General features: G+C 37.8%; 1 protein-coding gene across 1 annotated transcript in view; it reads right to left on the reverse strand.

Annotated features, from left to right (window-relative positions):
• Window positions 1–11,148, reverse strand: part of CCDC39 (coiled-coil domain 39 molecular ruler complex subunit) — a 46,115-nt gene that overhangs the window by 6,821 nt on the left and 28,146 nt on the right. The window contains exon 14 of the mRNA XM_007468912.1: window positions 1,126–1,249. Coding sequence (XP_007468974.1) covers window positions 1,126–1,249 — 124 coding nt within the window. The remainder of the gene's footprint in view (window positions 1–1,125; window positions 1,250–11,148) is intronic.

The following is an 11,148-nucleotide window of genomic DNA, read 5'->3' on the forward strand; positions in this document are numbered from 1 at the left end:
TCACCCCTTGGGAACCTTCAAAACCTGAGAGGAGGAAAGTCCTGTTAATAGTGGGCAGAAGCCTCACGTACTAAATGACTGATGAGTTATAAGAAGGGTTTGAAAGCTGGGACTCATTTCTCATATAGGTTGGGTGGAATTTCCTGAGGCAAAGTGGCAGACATATCACACAGTGTAGTATTTTAGGGGCAGCCTTAAAGAAGGGCTACAGAAGGAAACTTAGAAGATTAAGTAGAAGTCCAAATGGAGGGTGCATCCACAAGGGCCATCCTCTAAAGATGTGAATTGGAGATCTCTTTCCCACTCCTATCCATGTATGATACAGGAAAAATGACCTAAAGTTACAATCTCCATTCCTTCTTTGAACTGTTTTGAGTAACTTCCCAGACCTCTCTGCAAAGGAAATCACACCTGTTCAGGGTATTTTCTACAAGGGAAAGATGAATATAGCAGTAGTCAGGAAGGAAATTGCATCCAACACCTGATCACTTCTAAATTTCCCTTTAGGGTTACAAGGTACAGATAATCACGAGATGGCAGACAACTCTCAAAACATCAGAAAAAAACAGTAGATTCACCTGATCTGTTTGTCTCCCACCTAAAACGAAAGCAAAGGAATAGCCCTCTTCCTCTCTAGCTATCTGCCATACCAGGACAGCAATGATAAACTGGAGTGTAAGATTCAGAGGTGGTGTAGCTCTAGGTGACAATAAAGTCTAGGCTGTGGTCACATGAGTGCACGACTACAGTGAAGTAAAGCTTTGAGCCTGAGGTTTTGAACAGGTTGTCACAACATGTTAAGGACACCCAGAGTGATAGTGGGTCTTAGAGTGAAAGAGATTATGAACCTTGAATGAGGGAAAAAGACATGACACAAATGATAGCCAAAAAACAGTGTCAGAGTGGTCCAGACCTCTCTTTGACCTCGTGTATAAAACTAATAATGCTTCAGTACCTCCATCAAGCAACTCATGTTTTATGACCTAATTAAGTGTAAAAGCTACTGGAGTGCTATGAAATTTGAAACTTCATGACAATAATAAATTTTCCATTTTGGTTTTTAACAAAGAGCTAAGAAAGAATGAATACTTCATTCTATCACAACTGTAAATCCATTAAGATTACCTTTATTACATAATAGGCCTGCGTTTTCTCCTCTTCTCCCTCAGGAGGCAGCATAACAACAGTAAGAATTTCATATCTATTCTTCAGCTTATCAATTTTACTTAGCCGCTCATGAAACTCAGCACTAGTATGAAAAGGAAAAGAAAAATTAAACACTGAGAAACAATATACCTTTTTTTTTTTTTTTTTTTGCGGAACGCGGGCCTCTTACTGTTGTGGCCTCTCCCATTGCAGAGCACAGGCTCCAGATGCGCAGGCTCCGCGGCATGTGGGATCTTCCCAGACTGGGGCATGAACCCGTATCCCCTGCATTGGCAGGCAGACTCTCAACCACTGCGCCACCAGGGAAGCCCAACAATATACTTTTAAAGGACTACTGTTCTTACAGAAGACAGTTTTCTGTTACTACTGAATTCAAACAGTTTAAATATATTCTCACATTGCAATTTTATAATTCAGTGTGAAGGGTCTCAGATTTCACCCAATTTGAAAGCTAACAAGTTAGCCTGCCACAGTTTCATGGATGCTGGCAAAAAACACAAGATTTCTGGGTCAGAGGAAAAGGTCTTTATCACTCATGGCATACCAAGTAGCATGAGCTTCCTATTTGCATTAGTTCCCCTCGCTCCCAAAGTGCCATGCAGGTGAGGAGGAGCTCAAATGGATGCTGCACATACAGCCGGTTTATGTCACAACTGAAGAGCCTCAAGCTTAGTTAATCCAAATATTTTATAATGGAAAATAAGCAAACATACCTAAACTTTGCTGCAGAGGGAGATACTATCTCTAGCTCCCAAGGCTGCTCACTATCCAAACATCTTTTAAAAGATGGTCCAGTGAAAATCAAAACCACAATGAGATGTCACCTCACACCCGTGAGAATGGCTACTATCAAAAAGACAAAAAAACAAAAAACCAACATAGTATTGGTGAGGAAGTGGAGAAATGGAACCTTTAAGCACTATTAGTGGGACAGTTAAATGGTGCAAATGCTATGGAAAGCATGGCAGTTCCTCAAAAAATTAAAAATAGAAGAGCCATATGATCCAGCAATCCCACTTCTGGGTATATATCCTAAAGAATTTAAAGCAGGTTCTCAAAGAGATATCTGCACACCAATGTTCATATGTTATTCACAAAAGCCAAGATGCAGAAGCAAGCCAAATGCCCATGGACAGACGAATGAATAAGATACATAAAATGGAATATTATTCAGCCTTAAAGAGGAAATTCTGTCACATGCTACATGGTGAACCTTGAGGACATTATGCTAAATGAAATAAACCAGTCACAAAAAGACAAATACTACATGATTCCACTTATGTGAGGTATCTAAAGTAGTCAAATTCATACAGAAAAAATAGTGGCTACTAAGGGCTGGGGGAAGGGGGAAATGGAAAGGTAATATTTAATGGGTATAGAGTTTCAGTTTTACAAGATGAAAAAGTTCTGGAGATCTGTTGCTCAACAATGTGAAAATACATAACACTACTAACTGTACATTGTAAAATCGTTAAGATGGTAAATTTTATGTGTTTTTTACCAAAAAGTTTTAAAACATAGTTTCAGTTTTATAAGATGAAAAAGTTCTGGAGATCTATTGCTCAAAAATGTGAAAATACTAACACTACTAACTGTACATTTTTAAATGGTTAAGATGATAAATTTTCTTTTTTACCAAAAAAAATGTTTTAACATCTTTATTGGAATATAATTGCTTTACAATGTTGTGTTAGTTTCTGCTGTATAACAAAGTGAATCATCTATATGCATACATATATCCCCATCTCCCCTCCCTCTTGCGTCTCCCTCTCACCCTCCTTATCCCACCCCTCTAGGTGGTCGAGCTGATCTCCCTGTGCTATGCAGCTGCTTCCCACTAGCTATTTTACATTTGGTAGTGTATATATCTCAATGCTACTCTCTCACTTTATCCCAGCTTACCCTTCACCAGCCCCCGTGTCCTCAAGTCCATTCTCTATGTCTGTGTCTTTATTCCTGTCCTGCCCCTAGGTTCATCAGAACCATTTTTTTTTTTTAGATTCTATATATATGTGTTAGCACATGGTATTTGTTCTTCTCTTTCTGACTTACTTCACTGTATGACAGACTCTAGGTCCATCCACCTCACTAAAAATAACTCAATTTCATTTCTCTTTATGGCTGAGTAATATTCCATTGTATATATGTGCCACATCTTCTATATCCATTCACCTGTCAATGGACACTTAAGTTGCTTCCATGTCCTGGCTATTGTAAATAGTGCTGCAAAGAACATTGTGGTACCTGACTCTTCTTGAATTATTGTTTTCTCAGGGTATATGCCCAATAGTGGGATTGCTGGATCATATGGTAGTTCTATTTTTAGTTTTTTAAGGAATCTCCATACTATTCTCCATAGTGGCTATACAATTTACATTCCTACCAACAGTGCAAGAGGGTTCCCTTTTCTCCACGCCCTCTCCAGCATTTATTGTTTGTAATTTTTTGATGATGGCCATTCTGACTGGTGTGAGGTGATACGTCATTGTAGTTTTGATTTGTTTGATTTGCTCAACATCACTAATCATTTCCCTAATGATTAGTGATGTTGAGCATCTTTTCCTGTGTTTATTGGCAATCTGTATCTTCTTTGGAGAAATATCTATTTAGGTCTTCTGCCCATTTTTGGATTGGGTTGTTTGTTTTTTTGATATGGAGCTGCATGAGATGCTTGTATATTTTGGAGATTAATCCTTTGTCACTTGCTTCGTTTGCAAATATTTTCTCCCATTCTGAGGGTTGTCTTTTCATCTTGTTTATGGTTTCCTTTGCTGTGCAAAAGCTTTTAAGTTTCATTAGGTCCCATTTGTTTATTTTTATTTCCATTTCTCTAGGAGGTGGGTCACAAAGGATCTTGCTGTGATTTATGTCATAGAGTGTTCAGCCTATGTTTTCCTCTCATAGTTTTATAGTGTCTGGCTATACATTTAGGTCTTGAATCCATTTTGAGTTTATTTCTGTGTATGGTGTCAGGAAGTATTCTAATTTCATTTTTTTACCTGTAGCTGTCTAGTTTTCCCAGGACCACTTATTGAAAAGGCTGTCTTTTCTCCATTGTATACTCTTGCCTCTTTTTCAAAGAAAAGGTGACCATATGTGCCTGGTTTTATCTCTGGGCTTTCTATCCTGTTCCATTGATCTATATTTCTGTTTTTGTGCCAGTACCATACTGTCTTGATTACTGTAGCTTTGTAGTATAGTCTGAAGTCAGGGAGCCTGATTCCTCCAGCTCCGTTTTTCTTTCTCAAGATTGCTTTGGCTATTCAGGGTCTTTTCTGCAATTTTTTTGTTCTAGTTCTATGAAAAATGCCATTGGTAGTTTGATAGGGACTGCATTGAATCTGTAGATTGCTTTGGGTAGTACAGTCATTTTCACAATGTTGATTCTTCCAGTCCAAGAACATGGTACATCTCTCCGTGTGTTTGATCATCTCTAATTTCTTTCATCAGTGTCTTACAGTTTTCTGCATACAGGTCTTTTGTCTCCTTAGGTAGCTTTATTCCTAGGTATTTTATTCTTATTGTTGCAGTGGTAAATGGGAGTGTTTCCTTAATTTCTCTTTCAGATTTTTCATCATTAGTGTGTAGGAATGCAAGAGATTTCTGTGCGTTAATTTTGTATCCTGGTACTCTACCAAATTCATTGATTAGCTCTAGTAGTTTTCTGGTAGCATCTTTAGGATTCTCTATGTATAGTATCATGTCATCTGCAAACAGTGACAGCTTTACTTCTTCTTTTCTGATTTGGATTCCCTTTATTTCTTTTTCTTCTTTGATCTCTGTGGCTAAAACTTCCAAAACTATGTTGAATAAGAGTGGTGAGAGTGGGCAACCTTGTCTTGTTCCTGATCTTAGAGGAAATGGTTTCAGTTTTTCACCATTGAGAACGATGTTGGCTGTGGGTTTGTCATATATGGCCTTTATTATGTTGAGGTAGGTTCCGTCTATGCCTACTTTCTGGAGAATTTTTTATCATAAATGGGTGTTGAATTTTGTTGAAAGCTTTTTCTGCATCTATTGAGATTATCATAATGGTTTTTGTCCTTCAATTTGTTAATATGGTGTATCACATTGATTGATTTGCGTATATTGAAGAATCCTTGCATTCCTGGGATAAACCCCACTTGATCATGGTATATGATCCTTTTAGTGTGCTGTTGGATTCTGTTTGTTAGTATTTTGTTGAGGATTTTTGCATCTATGTCCATCAGAGACACTGGCCTGTAGTTTTCTTTTTTTTTTTTTTCAGTATGCGGGCCTCTCAAGTACCAATGCTTGATTTGTGACCCAAGATATGGTCTATCCTGGAGAATGTTCCATGAGCACTTGAGAAGAAAGTGTATTCTGTTGTTTTTGGATGGAATGTCCTATAAATATCAATTAAGTCCATCTTGTTTAATGTGTCATTTAAAGCTTGGGTTTCTTTATTTATTTTCTTTTGGATGATCTGTCCATTGGTGAAAGTGAGGTGTTAACGTCCCCTACTGTTTTTATGTTACTGTCGATTTCCCCTTTTATGGCTGTTAGCATTTGCCTTATGTATTGAGGTGCTCCTATGTTGGGTGCATAAATATTTACAATTGTTATATCTTCTTCTTGGATTGATCCCTTGATCATTATGTAGTGTCCTTCTTTGTCTCTTGTAATAGTCTATTACAAGTCTATTTTGTCTGATATGAGAATTGCTACTCCAGCTTTCTTTTGATTTCCATTTGCATGGAATAACTTTTTCCATCCCCTCCCTTTCAGTCTGTATGTGTCCCTAGGTCTGAAGTGGGTCTCTTGTAGACAACATATGTATGAGTCTTGTTTCAGTCATTCTGTGTCTTTTGGTTGGAGCATTTAATCCGTTTACCTTTAAGGTAATTATTGAAATGTATGTTCCTATTACCATTTTCTTAATTGTTTGGGTTTTTTTTTTTTTTTTTTTTTTTTTTTTTTTTGCGGTACGTGGGCCTCTCACCGTTGTGGCCTCTCCCGTTGTGGAGCACAGGCTCCGGACATGCAGGCCCAGTGGCCATGGCTCACGGGCCCAGCCACTCCACAGCATGTGGGATCTTCCCAGACCGGGGCATGAACCCGCATCCCCTGCATCAGCAGGCAGACTCTCAACCACTGCGCCACCAGGGAAGCCCCTGGGATTTGTTTTTGTAGATCTTTTCCTTCTCTTGTGTTTCCTGCCTAGAGAAGTTCCTGTAACATTTGTTGTAAAGCTGGTTTGGTGGTGCTTAATTCTGTTAAACTTTGCTTATCTGTAAAGGTTTTAATTTCTCCTTTGAAACTGAATGAGATCCTTGCTGGGTAGAGTAATCTTGGTTGTAGGTTTTTCCTTTTCATCACTTTAAATATGTCCTCCCACTCCTGGCTTGCGGAGTTTCTGCTGAAAGAACAGCTGTTAACCTTATGGGGACTCCCTTGTATGTTATTTGTTGCTTTTCCCTTGCTTTTTTTTTTTCTTTTTTTTTTTTTGCAGTATGTGGGCCTCTCACTGTTGTGGCCTCTCCCGTTGTGGAGCACAGGCTCCGGACGCACAGGCTCAACAGCCATGGCTCACGGACCTAGCCACTCCGCGGCATGTGGGATCTTCCCGGACCAGGGCACAAACCTGTGTCCCCTGCATCAGCAGGCGGACTCTCAACCACTGCGCCACCAGGGAAGCCCTCCCTTGCTGCTTTTAATAGTTTTTCTTTGTATTTAATTTTTGATAGTTTGATTAACATGCGTCTTGGTGTGTTTCTCTTTGGGTTTATCCTGTATGGTACTCTCTGTGGCTCCTGGACTTGATTGACTATTTTCTTTCCCATGTTAGGGAAGTTCTCAACTATAATCTCTTCAAATATTTTCTCAGACCCTTTCTTTTCCTCTTCTTGTGGGACCCCTATAATTCGTATGTTGGTGCATTTAATGGTGTCCCAGAGGTCTCTGAGAGTGTCCTCAATTCTTTTCATTCTTTTTTTTTTTTATTCTGCTCCCTGGCAATTATTTCCACCATTTTATCTTCCAGGTCACTTATCCATTCTTCTGCCTCAGTTATTCTGCTATTGTTTCCTTCTAGAGTATTTTTAATTTCAGTAATTGTGTTGTTTGCCACTGTTTGTTTGCTCTTTAGTTCTTCTAGATCCTTGTTAAATGTTTCTTGTATTTTCTCTATTCTGTTTCCGAGATTTTGGATAATCTTTACTATCATTACTCTGAATTCTTTTTCAGGTAGGTTGCCTATTTCATCTTCATTTACTTGGTCTTGTAAGTTTTTACCTTGCTCCTTTGTCTTTCCAGAACAGGAAAGCCAGTGCCTCTCCTTGCTAGGCATGCAGAAATATGAGAAACCTTTGGAGAATTGTCTCCTACGATTTTGATTTTTAAATCTACTGGTTACTTTTTTCCTTCTATTCCAGTAAATTTATATTTTTAAACCATTTTTAACTTATGTAATAATAATACTAAGAATGTTAATATATGCACAGCAACATGGACAGTGACTTGTTTGCCTGCTACAACTTTGTGAAAATAAGCCTTCCAATCATGGTGAAAAGAAATCTTCAACATACCAGGTTCCTACTCCTAAAGAAAGTTGATGGTAAAATATATTAAGTATCAGAAGTTACAGCTTTGCTTATTTTTAAGTATTACTATTGTTTCATCAGAAAATATTTACTCATCCTTTATGTGATTTTAAAAGACAAGTTTTGTTGGCCTTCTAGCTTAAAATGGTAGACTGAGTACAAGCATCTCTCGCATCCTTCCTAAAATGGAAAAGATTAAAAGAAACAAAAAACCAAAAAACCGACCACAGCTCTGGGAAAAGAAAGATAATTTTTTCATGAATTCATGAAAAATGGAAAATAAATGGGATATGATTGACAGGATGAAAAAAATGGAGATTCAGAAGATTATATAGAAATAAGAGCCATTTTTCACCAAAGAAGTCTGGAGAAAATCCAAACTCAGTAATAAGAAATAAAAAGAGCAAGAGTGGGGCTTCCCTGGTGGTGCAGTGGTTGAGAGTCTGCCTGCCGATGCAGGGGACACAGGTTTGTGCCCCGGTCCGGGAAGATCCCACATGCCGTGGAGTGTTTAGGCCCGTGAACCATGGCCGCTGAGCCTGCGCATCCGGAGCCTGTGCTCCACAGCGGGCGAGGCCACGACAGTGAGAGGCCCACGTACCGCAAAAAAAAAAAAAAAGAGCAAGAGTGATCTCTGAGGCTACTGTCAAGGTAATTAATAAAAGGATTGCCTATAGGACATCTGGGCCACTCTCCTTAACCCCTCAAAGTACATAGAAATGTTGGCAGGAATTATTTATGCTCCAGTGATAACCCTCAAAATTACCAGAGTTCCTAACATTGTATGTTGAAGCTGGAGAGAAAACCAAAAAAAAGCATGAAGTAATTCCAGGCCTCCACAACAGTGGAGGTTAATAAAAAAAGAAAGGCAGTGCCAGCCAGAAATGAAACCTTTCGTTGCCCAAAATAAACCCCTTATGCTCCTTACAGGACAGACTAGCCCAGAGCTTACAGTCAGCCCTCCCAGTTAGGGGAGAGACCTGTTAGAAAAAGCAATCTACCTAATTGCAGAAGAAACCCATACCAGCCAGCTATACCAATCACCATGATTATTAATTAAGCATTTGTTAATAAATATAACAGAGAGCCAAAAATTATCAGCATTTATGAAAAGCTAACAGTATGAATGAAAAGAACAAAATGAGCAAAGACAGAATAGACCCTAGGAGAAACAAAGATAATGTATGGGATAGAAAAAAACCTTCAAAGTATAATTAGTATCTTCTAAAACATGAAAGGATATTACATCCAAAAATGCCCATAAAACAAGAATGGGCTGCTAAGAAAAGAAAGAACCAATGAAAAATAAGAGTTCTCTCAAATAATCTCCACTTTTTAATTTAAAAGTAGTAAAGAATACTGGGCACGGTGGGCACACACCTGTAGTGACAGCCACTCAGGAGGCTAAGGCAGGAGGATCTCTTGAGCCCATGAGCTCTGTACTGTAGTGTGCTATGCCAATCGGGTGTCCGCACTAAGTTGGGCCTCAACATGGTGACCTCCCGGGATAGGGGGACAACCAGGTTGCCTAAGGAAGGGTGAACTGGCCCAGGTTGGAAACGAAGCAGGTCGAAAGACTGAATCAATGATATATAGAGAGGAGAAAGACAGAGGGGCAGGGGATGGGGAGAAGACAGAAAGGATGGTAATGGGGAGAGAGAGAATATCTTAAAAAGTGGAATAAAAAGAATAAAAAATTAAAATGAGAGAAAAGTTAAGAAATCTGGAAGACTAAGCATCCACTAAAAATGAGCAACAGATGCAGAGAGCGGTGTGAGAAAAAAAAATTGAAAAACTAACAGAAAAATATTTTCCTGATATGAAGAAAGACTTGAATGAAATAACTGAAGGAGCTCACCAAGGGTCAAACAAGAAAAAGGATAAAGGATAAAACACCCAGACGCACACATGAAAGTTCTGAAATCCCCCAAATAAAAACATTGTTCCAAAGCTTCCAGAAAGAAAACAAAAAACAGGTTCCCTATCTGGAACCAGACCTCTCATAAACAACACTTTAATCTGGAAGAATATGAAACAACACTTTCAAACTTCGACTGTAATTCAAATATGGGGAAGAATAAATATGTTTTAAGCATACAAGGACTCGAAAATTTCAGAAAACATCAGTTCTTGAGAAAAAGCTTCAAAACATATTCCAGAGAAATGAAATAAGAATCCAAGGAAATAGAATAACAAAAGATACATGAAAGAATATTAAACCAAGAAACAAGTAAAACACGTAGCTAGGTTGAAATTATTGCTGGCAATTGGCTGTACAGTTTAAGGCAAGTTATAAGAAAGGGGTTCTTTTCAAAGTAGAGACATAATATTAAAAACAAATAACAACCTGAAACTATAATCTGTGATTTCAATAATAAATGAAAGATGGAAAAAGGAAATACAGCAGTAAAACATGCTAAAAGTCGTAACTATTTTAGGAAGGAAAAAATAATAGTAACTAATCTTCAGTATTCAGAGAGATAGGAAGATTAGAATTTCTTTTGAATTTAAAAATAAACAAAATAATTTAAATTAGAATATACATACTACAAACAAAGAGGAAAAAAGGGAAAAAATTCAGTAAAACCAATGAAAGAACAGAAAGACAAAGAGAATACCTACCATATGATCCAGCTATTCCACTTCTAGGTATCTACTCAAGAGAAAAGAAAGCATATGTCCATACCAAGAACACATATGTTCATAGCAGCTTTATCTGTAATAGCCCCAAAGTGGAAACAACTGAAATATTCATCAACAGGTAAATATATATATAAATTAGGGTAGACACATACAATGGAATAGTACCACTTAGATATAAAAAGCCAAGGTCAGCAAACCATCCTATACCTGCTACTTGTTTTTGTACAGCCCATGAGCAAAGAATGGCTTTTACATTTTTTAATGTAAAATGGTTGAAAAATCAAGAGAAAGTTTCTATTTCATGAAATATGAAAATTCTATGAAATTCAAATTTTGGTGTCCATAAAGTGGAACACAGCCACACTCATTTATTTGCATATTGTCTAGGGCTGCTTACACTCCACAGTGGCAGAGTCAAGTTGTTGCAACAGAGACTGTATGGCCAGCAAAACCTATAATATTTACTATCTGGCCGTTACAGAGAATTGTGTGGGATACAGCTAGGTAATACTTCAGGGAATTGCTTTAGCCTTCAAAGTTGAAAACTAATTAGCTAAGCATCTTATCTCAAGAAGTTAGGAAAAGAACATAAAAATAAATCCACAAAAATAGAAGAAAGAAATAGTAAATGTGAGAGCAGCAATTAATAAAATAGAAAATGAATTCACAATAGAAAAAAATCAGCAAGAGTTTATTCTTTTCAAAGAGTAATAAAATTCATTAACTACTGGCAGGACTTAACCCACCCAAAAAAGAGAAGTCACAATAACGAACA

This window comes from Lipotes vexillifer, unplaced genomic scaffold (assembly GCF_000442215.2).
Source record: "Lipotes vexillifer unplaced genomic scaffold, Lipotes_vexillifer_v1.1 scaffold263, whole genome shotgun sequence".
Taxonomy (NCBI): Eukaryota; Metazoa; Chordata; class Mammalia; order Artiodactyla; family Lipotidae; genus Lipotes; species Lipotes vexillifer.